The 18886-nt window shown below is 33.1% G+C and overlaps 1 protein-coding gene and 1 long non-coding RNA gene across 3 annotated transcripts; both read left to right on the top strand.

Moving 5' to 3' along the window:
* Window positions 1-837: 837 nt before the first annotated feature.
* Window positions 838-6110, top strand: LOC108450232 (putative disease resistance RPP13-like protein 1). Its single transcript, XM_017747760.2, has 2 exons — window positions 838-5079; window positions 5470-6110. Exon 1 carries the CDS (start codon window positions 1118-1120, stop codon window positions 5039-5041), a length of 3924 nt encoding a protein of 1307 aa, XP_017603249.2. The 5' UTR covers window positions 838-1117; the 3' UTR covers window positions 5042-5079; window positions 5470-6110.
* Window positions 6111-8527: 2417 nt separating this feature from the next.
* LOC128293250 (uncharacterized) lies at window positions 8528-10874 on the top strand. 2 transcript variants are annotated; one of them, XR_008283400.1, is made up of 2 exons: window positions 8528-8751; window positions 10631-10874. It is a non-coding gene; the product is annotated as an uncharacterized LOC128293250 (long non-coding RNA). The 2 variants fall into 2 exon arrangements; XR_008283401.1 differs by lacking the exon at window positions 8528-8751 and adding an exon at window positions 9827-9931.
* Window positions 10875-18886: the final 8012 nt, after the last annotated feature.

Here is an 18886-nt window from a genome sequence, read left to right as displayed (position 1 = left end):
AACACTCTATCCAAAAATGACTTATTTTCCTAAATTTAAAAAAAATGACTTAAAACCTATTAAGCCTAAATGAATTTCAAGAATAGCAAACTTTCCCATATTATGAATGAAGCCATTAGAATACGATCATCTACTTATTTATATAATAAAAATAATTTCAAATTAAAAAAATAAATTTAACAATATTGAAATTAACAAAATTTAAATTCTCGTCCTACTATTACTGCTTGGGCGACAGATATATACTTGTCGTCGAAGCGGATTAGAGAGACATCTATTTGTGAAAAATCAATTTTTGAACAAATATAATAAGAGATAATTAATAAAAATATTATTTTTAAATGAAAATATCGAATACAATAAAAAACATAGTGTTGAGAGACTTGATAGAATTTAAGAGAGTTTTGAAAGTTTGGGAAAGTTGAGAGAAGGATGTGAATGAAAAAAATAAAATTTAGTGGGTATTTATAGGATAAAAAAAAATTTTTATTGGAATTTTGATTTCTTTTTACTGTTGACACAATAATGTTTAAAAAATTTGTTACTTTTTTACTGTCAAGGGAAAGAGCGTCCAACTAATCACGTTTTCGTGATATATATATAGAAAGTTTACTCAGTTGGACGCACTTTTTATTTATTTCTTAAAATTAACCTATTTCTCTAATTAATTTTTAAATCATGTTAAAGTTCTAATTAATTAAAAAAATATCCTTTAGCCTAATTTAGGCTAAGTTATCTTTAAACAAACAATTATAGCTATAGAAAAATAGTGTTTTTTTTATGTTAATAAATATTAAAGAAATTTAAGGTACATGATTTATTTATTTAATTGGATCACAGGTGATTTTACAAATCCGGCTAGCAGTGATGAAGTTCTTTTATCTTTTATTGAAATTAAAGTGTTTCAAGTTAAAGCCTTCCCCTTTTTATCTTCATCTCATATTTTCACTCTTGCTCTCCTCTTTTTTATTTGCTTTCACTTCCACTTACTTTCTTCTGTTTCAAATCCTTCATCTCTGCAACTTTCTCCACTTGACTTTACGCACTCTTCTTTTCCATTTTTTGCAATTACTTCCTTTAAACCTTTTTTTGCAAAACAAAAAGGAAAAAAAGAAACATGGCTATGGTGGGTGAAGCTTTTCTCTCTGCTTCCATTGAGGTGCTGCTTGATAGGATTGTTTCTGGAGATGTTCTGAGGCTTATCCAAGGAAAGAAACTTGAAGCTGTGCTGCTGAAGAAACTGAAGCCAACCTTGATGTCGGTGAAAGCAGTGTTGGATGATGCTGAAAATAAGCAGATTACTAACCCAAATGTCAAAAGCTGGACTGATGAGCTCAAAAATGCTGTTTATGATGCCGAGGACCTCCTGGACGAGATCTCTACTGAAGCTCTTCGGAACAAGATCGAATCCGAATATCAAACTACTCCTATGAAGCAGGTTAGTAGCTTTTTCTCTTCTTTCAATCCTTTCAAAGATGGGATGCAGTCCAAGCTGGAGGAGGTCCTTGGGAGACTAGACTACCTGCTCAACCAAACACAGATTCTGGGTCTGAAAGAAAACTATAAAGGAGAAAAGGCATTTCAAAGAACGCCTGCAACTTCTTTGGTGGACGAGTCTGATGTTTATGGCAGAGATGATGAAAAAGAAGAAATAATGAAGTTGTTGGATCCTCAAAATCTGTCTGAAAATCAGATAGCTGTGATTCCCATTGTGGGTATGGGCGGGCTTGGCAAAACCACCCTTGCCCAATTGATCTACAACGACCCCAGAGTTGATAAATGGTTTGACCGCAAAGCATGGGTGTGTGTTTCAGAGGAATTTGATGCTTTCAAGGTAACCAAAACCATTCTTGAAGAGATGAAATGTAGCTTTGATGGAAACCAGAACTTAAATCAGCTTCAACTTAAACTCAAAGAGCAGCTGTCGGGAAAGAAATATCTAATCATTTTGGATGATGTTTGGAACAAGAATTATTTTCATTGGAAAGAGCTTGCAAGTCCCTTCACTTCTGGGGCCAAGAATAGCAAGATTATTGTAACAACACGTGATGAAAACGTTGCAGCAATCATGAGGAACGTTCCAACTTATCATTTAGATGTGTTATCAGATGATGATTGTTGGAAGTTATTTGCAAAGCATGCATTTGATGGTTCAAGCCCCACCAAGCATCCAGATCTGATGGCAATCGGGGAAGCAATTGTTAAAAGATGTGGCGGTCTCCCTTTGGCTGCAAAAGCTCTTGGAGGTCTTCTGCGTTGCCAACCAGATGTTGGTGAGTGGAACAAAATTTTACATAGCAATTTTTGGGACATTCCAAATGATGCAACTAATATTCTTCCAGCGTTAACATTGAGTTACCATTATCTTTCTTCCCATTTGAAGCGATGTTTTGCTTATTGTTCAATTTTCCCTAAAGATTACGAATTTGAAAAGGAAGAACTTATTCAATTATGGATGGCTGAAGGTCTTTTAGAGCATTCCAAAGACAATGGAGATCTGGAAGAACGGGGTAACGAGTACTTCAAAGATTTAAGATTGAGGTCATTCTTTCAACAATCTAAAGGAAAGAAATCTTGTTTTATCATGCATGATCTAATGAGTGACTTGGCTAAATCTGTTACCGGAGAGTTCATTTGCAGATTGGAAGGTGGTGGTGGTGGTTCTTGTTTAATAACCGAAAGGACCCGTCATTTGTCTAATGTCCAAGAAGAATATGATGTGCGACAAAAATTTCAGAGTTTAGCTAAAGCAAAGGGTCTGCGTACTTTCTTTAATGTGACGTCTTCTTTTTTTAGGCGATATGTTAGCAATGTGCTAATGCATCATTTGATGGTGAAATCAAACTTACGAGTGCTTTCATTGGCTGGGTATACAAATATCAACGATTTGCCAGAAGATATTGGTAATTTGAAGCATCTACGAAATTTGAATCTCTCAAGAACTAAAATTAAAAGGTTGCCAAACTCTTTGTGTACATTGTATGATTTGCAAGCACTAAAATTGCGTGGATGCAGTGACCTTGATGAGTTGCCGAAAGATTTGGAGAGATTGATTAACATGCTATATCTTGATATCAAGGGAACAAACCTAGCCAGAATGCCAGAAGGAATGGGTAAGTTGAAAGATCTTCGAATGGTAACAAATTTTGTTTTAGGCTATCAAACTGGATCAAGCATTAATGAGTTGGGAAAGCTCAAGCATCTACGTGGAAGACTTTCCATTTCGGGACTAAAAACTGTTGCATGTGCCATGGATGCCAAAGATGCCAATTTGAAGGATAAGGTGGACCTTAAAAAGTTGGAGTTGAGATGGGGTAAAGATGATGATATTGATGGTGATTCAAGGCAGGATAGAGAAGTACTTGAACAACTAAAGCCTCATACAAATTTGGAGCATCTTGTTATTCAAAGTTACAAAGGTACGAGATTTCCGGAATGGGTGGGGCACTCTTCCTTCTCAAATATAGTATCTTTGAGGTTACATGATTGTAAATTTTGCATATCCTTACCACCGCTTGGGCAGTTACCATCTTTGAAATCTCTCTCCATTTCCGGTTTGAGTGGAGTGTTAATAGTTGGTGATGAGTTCTACGGGAATGGACAAGCTTCGACTAAGCCATTTCAATCTCTTGAAATTCTAAGCTTTAAGAATATGGCCCAGTGGGAGGAATGGGTGTATTGTTGGACTGATGAAGCTTTCCCTCTTCTACAAGAGCTGTGCATTGATAATTGTTCCGAGCTAACCAAATGTCTACCCAAACACCTCCCTTGTTTAAAGAAACTGAAGATTGAAGATTGTGAGAAGCTTGGAGGCTTGCTTCCAACGGCACCAAGCATTTTGGAACTTGAGTTAAAGAAATGCAAAGCATTGCAGTTGGAGCCATTGGCTTGTGGGCTTCGGGAGTTGGACATTAGAGATTCGAATATGGATGATTCCGTATTGGAACAAATGTTGCAACGATGCACACTTCTTGAAAAGGTATGTTTGTGGAATTGTTCAGAAATTAGATCCCTTCCTGAAGTTAGGGTGCCCATCACGCTGAAGGGATTTAGCATCAATTCATGTGAAAGCTTGGATTATTCCAATATCTTCTTGTATACATCCCTTGAATCCTTGGATATAAACAGTTGGAAGTGTCATGGACTGGAATCTTTCCCATTAGGATCGCTTCCTATGCTAAAGCAAGTTCATATTAGGGGATGTGAAGACTTGAAGTTTATTAGTGCTGCTTTAGAGGGCTCTCACCACCAGCATCTCAATTCTTTGGTTATAGAGTGCTGCCAAAATTTGATATCTTTTCAAATTGAAGATGGATTAGCTGTCACCAATTTGACCCGAGTTGTGCTTTTCCGTTGCAGAAGTCTAAAGTCATTGCCAGAGCAAATGCACTCCTTTCCATCCCTTGAGGTTTTGGAAATAACTGAATGTCCAGAAATAGAGAGGGTTCCAAAAGAGGGTTTGCCCTCCAAATTAAAAGAAATTAGAATCGAAAGCAGTGATAAACTAATTGACAGCTTGATTAGGAAAAGGGAATGGAGTTTGCATAAACTCCTTTCTCTTACAACTCTCTATATCTCATTTTCAGAAGTAGAGATGGAGTGTTTTCCAGATGAACATCTGTTTCCCTCTTCTCTTGAAACTCTTTGGATCATTGGTCTTCGAAATTTAAAGAGTTTGGAGTATAAGGGGTTTCAACACCTCACCTCTCTTTCTCATTTGTGTATCTACTATTGTACAAAGCTCCAATCCATGCCGCCAAACATGCTCCCACACTCTCTTTCTTATTTGTTTATCTACAATTGTCCCAATCTCCAATCCATGCCCCCAAACATGCTTCCGCACTCTCTTTCGTATTTGTATATCTGTAATTGTCCCAAGCTCCAATCCATGCCGCCAAGCATGCTCCCTCCCTCTCTTTCTCGTTTGTGCATTAAAAAATCTCCTTTGCTGAAGGAACATTGTGAAAAGGATAAAGGTAAAGATTGGCTTAACATTTCCCACATCCCTGTCATTGAATTTGATGAAGAACTCATAATATAGAAGGGGCAGTGACTGAGAAAACAAATGTTCTGACGCAGGTATTTCCAGTCATTTTTTACTTTCATGAGAAATGTATTTTTGCTTTTTTTTTTTTAAAAATAGAATTAGATCTGCACAATATGTTTAACTTAAGGGAACATGTTTTGATTGTCATCCAAATGAAGGTTTTTTTTTTTTGGACATTAATTGGATCATCTTAGAATCCAAAGGTAATTAAGGTTATTATTATTATGCTTTTGATGGAACTTGGGATCATAAATGTGGGTGATTGGATAATTTCCAATCGCAGCTTTGCGTGAATGAGCTTCAACTTGGTTGTAAAATGTAAAGGGGTTTTTAGTTGAATCATTTTGGCTTTCAACTACTGCCCATGTTTACTCCCACCTTATTTTATTTCTCTTATATGTTTTTGAACACGCTCTTTACAGATACCATGTTCCAAATATTCCTTTGTGAGATCTTCCATTCTAAAAATGACTTCCTTCCCACAAATGATGAATCCAGACGCCAGCCTCAAAATCCTGAAGATTTGCTTGCCTCTTCTGCCTGTGCATTTTGTGTATTATTCTAAGCTAAAATGTTGAAGAGGAGAAGCTGTAGTTTTTGAATATTAGATGAAAACCTGGTAAACTTTTTTTTATTTCCAGCGTAAATTTTATCTTTCAATAATTGATTATCATACATAGTGTTCATATTCACAATCATCTCTCTATTAGCTTTTAACAATCATGTGAAATTGGACATTTAGTTTATTTTTTCTTGTGAATTGATATGATAATACAAAGGCTGAGTTGTGAATTTGGACATTTAGTTCATGCAGAACCTCATGGAGATATTCAATCTTTCCTAACCTAGTAATGTGGCTTAATTTAGACGAGACTTAATATAAGGAGAGCTTTTTAGTTGTTTACAATTGATTCAAGTTGTCAACAACATTTGTTGCTATATTTTGTAACTAGTTTTCTTATCCCATGAGTCGATTGCGTGTATAATTTTTTTAAAATATAAAATAATTGTAATATTGAATATATTATATTCTTTAATGAAGTAAATTATAAAGATTAATCAATTTTATTCTTAATTTAAATATTTATTTTGTTATGTCATGTATATAAAATAAGAAAAATGTAAGATAAATAATAATGTTATTTAGGAAATCCTTCTGAGCTAGAATATATTTGACATGAATTTTTAATGTAATTGGGAAAATTGTGGGAAAAAGGAAAATTAGAAATGTACTAGTGTTATTTTTTAAAAATATATTAAAAGGATAATTTAAAAGTAGTATTGAAAATAAGGTATTTTAGTGTTGAGATTATGAATTTCTTATAAATATTATTATTTATGTTATTCTAATAATAATAAATAAATTGTTATAATTTACATATAAAATTTATATGTATTAAATTGGTTGTTTTTAAAACTTGAATAACATAAGAAAATTTGAAAATGCTGAAGTCCCTAAATTTTACTTGAAAACACGAAAATATCTTTTTCAAATTTAACCATTTTTAATTGGTTAAAACAATACTTTTTTTGAAAATATAAAACACCTAGGTTGCAATTTTACCTTTTACTTTTCCATATATAAAGCTAAATTCTTTCCTTTAATTCGCTTCACGCGACTGGTTAAAAAAAAAAAAATCTCTTTTCAATTACTTAAAACAAATTTAACATGAATTAATATATAAACTTTGCGATTATGATCCGTCAGTCAAGTATCAAATGTTCTAATTTATTTAAGACGATCAACGTAGAGAAGGTTAGCAGTGTTTCTCAGTCTATTTGTTTATATGTAAAAAGTTTTATAGAAAATATTTTCTGTATTTTCTTGTGTTTGTTTTACAGAAAACAATTTGATCAACGGAAAATAATAGAAAATCATAGAAAAAAACATTCACAATAAAAGAATATTATATCTTTTCATAATCAATACTAGGACTTAGCAAAAAATTTCATATTTTTATTCTGTTTTTGCAAAACAACTTCAATTGCACCCTTACTTGCTTTATACATTTAGATATTTGGACTACTGGTACAAAAACTCCACGAATTTAATTGTACTTGAGTTGCGTCTTTCTATTTTGATCAATTTATTCCATATATATATTTCTCAATAGATTTATTTAAGCTCCTTCTTTTATTTCATTATTTCAATAATAATATTGTATGCAAAATCATTATCGACCACTTTTATTATTCAATTTCATATTTTCTCAAATTGACATAACTTATCGAGATCTTTTATTTTCATTATTTTAAAATTCAGTTTCAGGTACCTAAATCTCTTCTAGAGTTTTACTTATTAGTCATGTCTTGGGTCTTTTCTAGAGCACTCTCCTCTACTATATGACCATCTAGAAGAATTTTCATCTTTAGAACCAATCAATCAATTATTTATTTTAATTAATTGTCCTCTGGAATTTAATTCAAATTAAAATATTAGATAACATATAACACTTGGTTATTCTCATTAACTTTGTAAATATATCTAACAATTAACTTGTAATAAATTATCCTTATTGAACTTCTGGTTCAAATTACTCTCCCCCTAACTCATTACAAGTTATTATTTCTCTCCCCCTAATGTCGGGAAAACTATCGGATCAAAATTATAATCACAAATCATATCATAATTGAATCTCAAATACATTCAAAACATCTAATAATATAAAGAAACTTGTAATTAATATATATTCTCAACTTTCTTTGAGGATTGACTCATCTTTGTGCGTTATGGTGGAGAAATTGGAGCATATATACACATACTAAAGTTCAAAGATGAGAAATGTTTAGTTCTTGATCAAAAACCAATTGTAATGGAGAGTATTTATAACTTATTGGCTTGATGCGTACAACACGTAAATCAACACAATCTCATGTTGAAATAGGAAGTTTAGTTCTCAAAAGTAATGGTTTAGACATTAATCAGAGGTGTTGAATCAATAATTTCTCTAAACCATAATGTGCAAACTTTTACAAAGTTTTTCAAACTCAATCAATAAAAGATTGAGATAGAAACTCATCAGTATTAGTAAGATGAATTGTCTTAATTGCATGATTTGAAATTATTTAAACAAGCAATCTTGCAAACGACAGGTTGCAAATTGATAACACATATATTGTAACGCCCCAATTTTCGGGAATTCTGTGAATGTTGACAAAATTTCATGCTTTAATTTTTGTCATTTGTGAGTGAAATTATGAAATAGGACCTATGTGAAAATGTTTGAAAATGCTATAGGCTAAATTGAAGTGACCAAATAAATAGGAGTGCAAAATAGGAGGATTTGCATGACAAACCTCCCATTTTACATGAAGTGGCCAACCATCATGTTGTTGTAGACAAAATGTACACTTGATATCCATAATTTATGGTACAAATTGATACAAATTGATAATAGGTTAGGTAAATGTTCAATGATAATAGGTTAGGTAAATGTTCCATGATAATGGGTTAGGTAAATGTTTCATGATAATGGGTTAGGTAAATGTTTCATGATAATGGGTTAGGTAAATGTTTCATGATAAGAATTTCATGTCTTTTGTATTAAAGAATTAAATGGATGAAATATGAAGTTTTATTAAAAGAAAAAGGGGTGAAAAGAACAAAGTTTTGTCCATCTTTGTTCATCATAGCTGAAAGTTAGAGAAGAGAAATGAGAGGAGAAAGCTCGAGTATTTGGTCATTAGGAGGAGGAAAATTGAAGGTAAGTTCTTGGTACCTTGCTTCTATTTTGAATTTCATGAGTTCTTCTTGATTCTACCTTAACTCTTGAAGTATATTTTGATTTTTAGTTGTGTTGTGAGCATTTAGTCATGAATTAAAATGAAGGAAATGGTTGTTGTTTCATGTTCTTTTGATGAAAAATGGAAGATAGGTGAAGTTGAGCCAAACAAATGAGCATGCATGTGCCTTAGATGTTAAAGGGAAAAATCAGCTAACATGTTGTGCTTTAAAATGATGAAATGGAGATTATACTTAAGTAAAATCATAGATATGTGATGATTGATTGGTGATATACATGTTTAAATAACAAGCATGCAAGTTAGGTGTGAAAGAGTGATTTGGTAATAAATCTGCTTGGGACAGCAGCAGTAACGTGACTTTGGAAAATCACCATAAATTTTGGGAGATGAATTAGAAGCTGAATAAATTATGTAATTAAAGCTTATTGAGTCTAGTTTCTAATGAAATAAACGAGAACATATTTTGAATTCTGTACAATGAGAAATTTGATTCGTAATGAAGAGTAGTCAGATTAGTCAAACAGTGAAACATGGGAAACTTTAAGAAAAATCTGGTATTGATTGGCCATACCAAAATTCTGAAAATTTTATGGATAAAAGATATATGAGTCTACTTTCAGGAAAATTAACGGAACTTGATTTGGAGTTTCGTAGCTCCAGTTATAAATAATTTAGTGACTGTTGCTCAGGAAGACAGCTTGCAGTGAAATTATGATTATGTGGTAAACATTGACAAAAATTGTTAATGAGTTGCTTATTGATTTCTTATAAGCTTACTATGATCTGTAGGTGTGGTTGGCGAATATTGTAAGGGGTTAATCGTAGTTTGTATTTGAATAGTTAGATTAACGTGTTAGTAATCCAATTGTAGGCGGTTCGTGTGTGGATCTCGTCAAGATATCTTCGCAAACAGTGTGTAATCGACACCCTCTCATAGACTAGATTGGCAAAAGCGAAAAGCGAAATGCCGAAAAGTCGGTATTTTGGGAATTTATGAAAAGTCGAATGCTCGTAAGATAGTTGGGTTTGTATATTTGGTAATCTAAAGTAATAAACTGCAGGTCTTGCGATTTCGTACATTTTGATAATTTGGGCTTAATGGGCCAAAGATCGGGTTCATGGGCCAACGGGCCCAATTCGGTAAGTATGCGCGGTAAGTGTTCTGATAGTACGTAAATAGTTAGGATATGCATGAAAACCCTAAAAGTAGCTAAATTACTATAATACCCCTATGTATGGAAAATTACTGTTATACCCCTAGGTGCAAAATTACCGTTATACCCCTAGGGTTAATTTTGACTGAAAAGCATGACGATCTGATTCTGTATGATGTATGCCATGATTATATATCTGTTGCATGGGGACATGGGTTATATTATGGAGGAAGCGTTCTGGTGGCTATGCCACAAATATCTGATCTGGTGGCTCTGCCACAAATATCTGATCTGGTGGCTCTGCCACAAATATCTGATCTGGTGGCTCTGCCACATATATCTGTTCTAGTGGCTCTGCCACAATTATCTGTATCTGGTGACTCTGTCACATTATCTGTTCTGACAGCCATGCTGCAAATTCTGTGGTGTGTAGCAGTTGGGTGGGTCGAGTTGTCTCCCCACACGGTGTAAGGTTGGTACGGGGGTGTATACGGTTGGATATGGTTGGGTTTTTGCATAAACATGTAATATCTTACGTTACATTATGGGCCTATGGGCTTTATTCGAATTGCAGGCTAAGGCCAACTTATTCTATTTCTGTGGTTTGAGCTAATATAGGCTATGGTTGGGTTAATTTACACACTGAGTTTCCCCAAACTCACCCCTTTTATTTTCATCCACGCAGGAAATCCCCAACCATAGTGGGCTTGGAGCTGTGAGGGAATTCGGAGTGGCCACCCGTTCTGAAAGTTTGATTTTCTTCTGGTGAACTGAACATCCTTTTATTTACGTTTGAAGTTTTGGGTTTTTAAATGTAATAAGGCCGCTTAATTATTTTTGATGGTTTTAATATGTATTACTAAGATAGGTATTACTTATTTTAACTGTCGAAATTGGATAGCTTTAGGGCGCGTTTTCAAAAACAACAATTGATTTCAAAATAACCCGACAACAAACAAAGCTTCCGCACTGAAAGTATTTTCCAAAATTAATCACTTTTCCTAAAAAATGACTTAATCAAATCGGTTTCCTAGAAATATCCATGACGTTAAGGTGTGGCAATGGTGGTATGCATGTCTAGGATTGGATCCGAAGGGAGCTTGGTACTTAAGCAGTCCGATGGACTCACCACCTCTTTTCCGGTTTCTTACCTGGTGCACAACTTCCATTCACTTTAACCCTTAATGAATTAATCTTTTGAATATCGAGTACGATTTTCTAGACTTAGAATGGAAATTTTTTCTTTTACGTTTTTGATGTGGCATGCCGGATCTGGCCATAACTTCTGGGCCGGGTTTGGGGTGCTACATATATGATTATTGTAACGCCCCAATTTTCGGGAATTCTGTGAATGTTGACAAAATTTCATGCTTTGATTTTGTCATTTGTGAGTGAAATTATGAAATAGGACCTATGTGAAAATGTTTGAAAATGCTATAGGCTAAATTGAAGTGGCCAAATAAATAGGAGTGCAAAATAGGAGGATTTGCATGATAAACCTCCCATTTTACATGAAGTGGCCAACCATCATGTTGTTGTAGACAAAATGTACACTTGATATCCATAATTTATGGTACAAATTGATACAAATTGATAATAGGTTAGGTAAATGTTCCATGATAATGGGTTAGGTAAATGTTTCATGATAATAGGTTAGGTAAATGTTCCATGATAATGGGTTAGGTAAATGTTTCATGATAATGGGTTAGGTAAATGTTTCATGATAAGAATATCATGTATTTTGTATTAAAGAATTAAATGGATGAAATATGAAGTTTTATTAAAAGAAAAAGGGGTGAAAAGAACAAAGTTTTGTCCATATTTGTTCATCATAGCTGAAAGTTAGAGAAGGAAAGGAGAGGAGAAAGCTCTTGAGTATTCGGTCATTAGGAGGAGGAAAATTGAAGGTAAGTTCTTGGTACCTTGCTTCTATTTTGAGGTTCATGAGTTCTTCTTGATTCTACCTTCACTCTTGAAGTATATTTTGATTTTTAGTTGTGTTGTGAGCATTTAGTCATGAATTAAAATGAAGGAATGGTTGTTGTTTCATGTTCTTTTGATGAAAAATGGAAGATAGGTGAAGTTGAGCCAAACAAATGAACATGCATGTGCCTTAGATGCTAAAGGGAAAAATCGGCTAACATGTTGTGCTTTAAAATGATGAAATGGAGATTATACTTAAGTAAAATCATAGATATGTGATGATTGATTGGTGATATACATGTTTAAATAACATGCATGCAAGTTAGGTGTGAAAGAGTGATTTGGTAATAAATCTGCTTGGGACAGCAGCAGTAACGTGACTTTGGAAAATCACCATAAATTGTGAGAGATGAATTAGAAGCTGAATAAATTATGTAATTAAAGCTTATTGAGTCTAGTTTCTAATGAAATAAACAAGAACATATTTTAAATTCTGTACAATGAGAAATTTGATTCGTAATGAAGAGTGGTCAGATTAGTCAAACAGTGAAACATGGGAAACTTTGAGAAAAATCTGGTATTGATTGGATAAACCAAAAATTCTGAAAATTTTATGGATATAAGATATATGAATGTATTTTCAGGAAAAATTAACGGAACTTGATTTGGAGTTTCGTAGCTCCAGTTATAAATAATTTAGTGACTGTTGCTCAGGAAGACAGCTTGCAGTGAAATTATGATTATGTGGTAAACATTGACAAAAATTTGTTAATGGGTTGCTTATTGATTTCTTATAAGCTTACTATGATCTGTAGGTGTGGTTGGCCGAATATTGTAAGGGATTAATACGTAGTTCGTATTTGAATAGTTAGATTAACGTGTTAGTAATCCAATTGTAGGCGGTTCGTGTGTGGATCTCAATCAAGATATCGTCGCAAAAATGTGTAACTAACACCCTCTTTCTTAGTCTAGATTGGCAAAAGTCGAAAAGCCGAAATGCCGAAAATAGGTATTTTGTAGATTTGCGAGTGTGCAAATGCTCGTGAGGTAAATCGATTAATGTTTTTGGTAAACTGCAAAATTTGGACTGCAAAGTGCATGATTTCTGTGCCCTCGATATTTTTGGGCTTAATGGGCCAAAATTGGAATGATGGGCCAACAGGCCCAATTTGGTAAGAACCCTCGGTACGTGATTCTGTTAGTACGTGAAAAGTAGGAATATGTATGAAAAACCCTAAAATAGATAAATTACTGAAATACCTTTAAAAGTGAAAAATTTACAGTTTTACCCCTACTAGATAAATTACCGAAATACCCCTAGGGTTAAATGGACCTAAATGCATGTTTGACTGTTGTTATTTACTGCATGCCATGTTGTTATTATCTGATGCATGGGATTGGGATATTGACGGAGGAAGTACTGAAAGTGGCTTGTCCACGTATTGGAGGCTTTGCCTCAATTCTTTGATATCGAGCGAAGCAAGGTCAAGAATCTGTGGAGTGTTAAATTTGGGTGGGTTGAGCTATTCCCACATGGAGTGTATGGCTGGTACGGGTGGAGTGTAGTGGTTGGTGGGTTGAGTAGTCTCCCAAATGGGCTTGCATATGTTTCTTGATGTTGCATGTATTTTGAAATGGGCCTATGGGCCATACTATTATCTGAATAAGGGGCTAAGGCCCGGTTTATTGTAATCTGAAAAGGGCTCTTGCCCAGACCACTATTACCCAAATGGGCTTGCATATGTTTACTGATGTTGCATGTATTTTGAAATGGGCCTATGGGCCATCTTGTTATCTGAATAAGGGCTAAGGCCCGTTTATTATAATCTGAAAGGGCTCGGCCCAATACCATCATTACTGAATGGGCTTAGGCCCAATAGGCTTGAGTGACTTGGGCTTTGAATGGGTTTTCCTTACACACGAGTTTCCCCAAACTCACCCTTTTATTTTCATCCACGCAGAAATCCCCAACCATAGTGGGCTTGAAGTCGTGAGGGAATTCGAGTGGCCACCCGTTCGAAAGTTTGATTTTCTTCGGTGAATGGACATCCTTTTAATTACGTTTGAGGTTTTGGGCTTTTAAATGTAATAAGGCCGCTTATTTATTTTTGATGGTTTTAATATGTATTACTAAGATAGGTATTACTTATTTTAACTGTTGAAACTGGATAGCTTTAGGGCAAGTTTTCAAAAACAACAGTTGATTTCAAAATAACACGACAACAAGCAAAGCTTCCGCAATGAAAGTATTTTCCAAAATTAATTACTTTTCCTAAAATGACTTAATCGAATCGGTTTCCTAGAAATATCCATGATGTTAAGGTGTGGCAATGGCGGTATGCATGTCTAGGATTGGATCCGAAGGGAGCTTGGTACTTAAGCAGTCCGATAGACTCACCACCTCTTTTCTGGTTTCCTACCTGGTGCACAACTTCCATTCACTTTAACCCTTAATGAATTAATCTTTTGAACATTAAGTACGATTTTCTGGACTTAGAATGGATTTTTTTTTAATGTTTTTGATGTGGCATGCCGGATCCGGCCATAACTTTTGGGTCGGGTTTGGGGTGCTACAATTATTGTATATGCATCTACCAAAATCATATAATATCAAAATCATTTCATATGGTGGATGAATGAGCCTATATTCGTTTCAGAAATGCAAGACATTAAATCTCAACTTTAGCTAATGAGTTTCTAATAATAAATTTTCATTGAGGGTAAGCAACACATGAGAATTATTTTAAATTAAAAACTCCTCTAGTTCTTTAATGAATGTCCATATGAATTCTTAATTAATTTTTGCAACATATATGATATGGGATGGTCTAACTGGTCACGCCAAGTAGTAAATGCATTTGTATCAGTAAACTTCTGGTTTACTTTAACATGTGTTTCAATTGTACTAAATTGTAACAAATTAATACTTTTACTATCACTCCTTTTACTTTGTATCCACATATAAGTGCTATTGTGACATTTACTACTGGAAATGTTTAAATCAATGTGAATATTATAATGTCACTAAGTCAAAAAAATAAATATCCAAACAATTATATGCAATATTCGTTTCAGGGAATATACCAAAATCTTCAAATATCTAAAAATAATAATTACAACTTCAGGTTCATCCAACCATAACGAGTTTTAGATAGAATTATCATATTTTATTGCTCATAAATAGATCTTTCGCATTCAAATATTTTGCTTCCAACCCCTTAATGGGGATAATGACAAAAAAGATTACAAATATTATAAAATAAATATTAATTAATAGCTCAATCCTCTCCTTTTCATCCTTTCAAAATAGATATTTATAATAATAGTGATTCATATGAAATATAATATTTTCATCATTCACAATCTCAATATAAGATTCATTATAAATATATTTTAAAACCAATAGGTTAACCATCACAAGATATTAATATATTAGCTCTTCTAGAGCTTTCGATTAATTTTGTACTATCAAATATTGGAATAATATTTGTTTGTTTTAATTCTAAATAAGATAAATACTTTCTATCTATAATGATAGAATTTATTACTACATTCTCGTATCCTTCCTCAAAGAATATTAATAGAAACAAAAGATTTAGGCATATGCCACATATGTGGTCAATAATCTTTCATATCACATTAACAACATAAGTTATCTTTACCCTTTGAAGAGTTATCTTGAGAACTCTTATTGTTCTCTTATTTATTACTATGTTCTCACTTTTAGTGGTCTATGATTATATCTTTTATTTTCTTTATATTTGCGTTCACTTCAGGGAATGCAATAAATCTAGTAGGATAGAGTCTAAACGCCTCCATTGATTCTTTATTTCATAATCAACATTGCAAAACATGCGTGGATTTCAAATCAAAATCTATCTATAAATGTTGTCATTATTAGTCTCTAATCACATCCTCAATTACAACAACAATCATGATCTCTATATTTTCATTATTGTTATGTACTACTACATTCACTTCAGGGAATGAAACAAAACTAGTGGAAAGAGTTTCATAGTTTTTCATTAGTAACTTATTATTTTTCTTAGCCACTAGAAGGTATGGAATTATTCGAAAATACTGTTAAAGTCATTTTCACAATATTGCTACTGTAGGAGCACATTAGATATTTCAATCATATAGTGTAATGTATTCCTTTGGGAATATATATAATACAAATACATGAGTATCTCATGTTATTTATATATATGGTTTTAATGTAAAACACATGAAGGTTTTATTCAACATATATCTTCTTGATTTGAAAAATAATATTATATTTTATAAAATTTTGCATCACAATGAGCTAAAATATAAGGTCTTAAAGAGCTTTTTATAGTTTGATGCAATATTAGCTCTTCGAAGCATATAATTATTTTATTGTATAACCTTAATGAATGCTTAATTTATTTTAAAATTTTTTATTTATTCATATAAAATAAAATGAATAGGTATAAATAAAACATATATTAAACGTAACAAATAATAAATTCATGCCACTAATAAATCATTCGGTTAGATAATATATATTTTATATATCATACCACAATAAAATACAAAATAGTATAATGTCAAATTAAAATAACTTTACAACTATAAAGTTTTAAACATAAACATTTTCTAACCTCCACCTCTTATGACATAATTTCATCTCAAATTTTACAATGATATGAAATTATTACAGACAAGGTGAATATCCTAAAGTTCTTTAGAAATAAGAATTTTACTTACATTCTGCAATAACCATATATCTTAATCAAAATCAAAATTAAACTAATCAATTCTATTAAAATGAAAAATATTTATCTCCACATAAAAATCCCAATAACTAAATGCATGAAGGGTTCTATAAATTCATAGAGATATGGATATTGAAATATATAATTGAACTTTTTAATAGAAATTAAATCAAATTTCAAAAGAAGTTGATTAGATTGACTTACGTTAACATGGATGAGAAGTAGTGATCATAAACATCCTTTGTAATGTAAAGAAAGAGATCATCCCCAAGCAAAAAAATAGACTTTGAGCGTGGATCTTTTTTCTCGATTTCATATAGATGATAGTATCAAATCTTTCACTGTTCTTAAGAACAAAAAGTAAAATAAGTTAATCAAAACAATGATAACGTATAATGAAAGAAGAATGAAAAATAATAATCAGATATGAAACATTAAATAAAAGAAACTTTCTTTAAAAACTTTGCATCTTGTCGTCAAAGATATTGAAACTATTACTTTGAGCAAGATCGTACTGATAATGTGTTATAAAATAAAGAGAGATGGAGAGAATAAAAACAAAGAAGATATGAAAGTAATAGAGAATGTACTTTATTGATCAAAGGGATTATTACAATGCTTCATCGAGTCTCTATTTATAGGTATAATAATTATAAAAGAAGTAAAGATCTAATTCTAATAACTATTAGAATTTAATGTATATTAAAACTTTATCTTAATAATGATGGACATCCACTTAATAATATATTAATAACAGATACACCTAATGAACAATTTCTTTTTATTTAATTTTAGGAATAAATAAACTTTTTTATAAAAAGAATTTAAACAATCTAACTCATGAAAAATATATTTAATATGTAACACCTAACTAGTGACCGTGCGATTGTCGGACACGAGGGTTAACGGCCAAATCCTCTCAAGGTACCAACCAATTTGACATTACCAGTCAGGCTGGAAAACTGCGTCACCGTCGCCTTAAAATCATATCTCGAGTTTCAAAACTCAGAAACTGGTTTCGTAAATTTTCCCTGAATTTAGACTCACATACCCATCTATGGATTTATTTTTAGAATTTTTGGTCGGGCCAATTGGTACAGTTTATTAGTTAAAGTCACCCATGTTACAGGGATCGACTGCTCTGACCTTCGTGTGTTACAACTTGAATATCTCTCTGTACAGGGCTTTAATACTGGTGCCGTTTGTTTCTAATGAAACTAGACTCAAAATTGAATCTGTACATATAAGGCATGACTCCTAATTCTTTCTGGATAATTTATGGTAAATTTTCAAAGTCGCGACAGGGGACCCAGAGACCGTTCTGGCCCTGTCTCGCGAGAACTTTAATATTTCTCAGTATACTGCTCATATGGTCGTTTTGTTTCGTCCATATAAAAATAGATTCATCAAGGTTCAATTCCATAATTTACTCACTATTTAATTATACTTCTACTATTTTTAGTGATTTTTCAATCTCATCTCACTGCTGCTGTCCGCAACAGTTACTGCAGTAGACTATGCCAATTTCATGAATCTTTCCTTGGCCTTAATCATCCATCATACATGACACAAATTATGGCCACCTTATCAAAATTAGAGTTTCTAAGACTCGTGGCTATAGGTTCTAGCATCCCACTCGACGACCACATAGGCCATTTTCACATGGCTTAAAGTTTACAACCCACAATTCGACAAAATATAATAGCCTATACATGCCAAATGTTCTTCAACAACGAAAACAATACCACAAGATTTCAGCCGGTGTGATGACTTCAACGACGGTCCCGATCACGTAAACAATACGAGTCCGAGAGACCTAAAATGGGTGACAAGAAAACACCGAGTGAGTTTACAACTCAGTAAGTCATAAGCATTCATCAATCCACCGATAAAGTTACTACAACATGTACAACAAACGAGGCTAGGTACTCATCCATATCGAATCTATACCATAATACCTCGGACCTTTCGGTCCAATCTCGCACCAAGTCATACATCCACATTTCATATTCTACACAACAAGATAATCAAGCATTTTTACACATTAACTCATTTTCCAGCACAACCATACAATTTCAATCATCACATAGATTTAAGGCTTACCAAATTCAACCCCAAGCATGAACGTATTCTCTATTCGTCATGAGCTCGAGGTACTTACCCGATCCGCTGTCCATACTCAATTCAATGGAGACACACCTCCATATATATATAGAGTACGCACACACAGTGCTTACTACTCGATTTCGCACACTTAGTGCCACGTAATTTAAGCCCGC

Source organism: Gossypium arboreum, chromosome 5, assembly GCF_025698485.1.
Source record: "Gossypium arboreum isolate Shixiya-1 chromosome 5, ASM2569848v2, whole genome shotgun sequence".
NCBI lineage: Eukaryota > Viridiplantae > Streptophyta > Magnoliopsida > Malvales > Malvaceae > Gossypium > Gossypium arboreum.
This window is presented reverse-complemented; position numbering and strand designations above follow the sequence as displayed.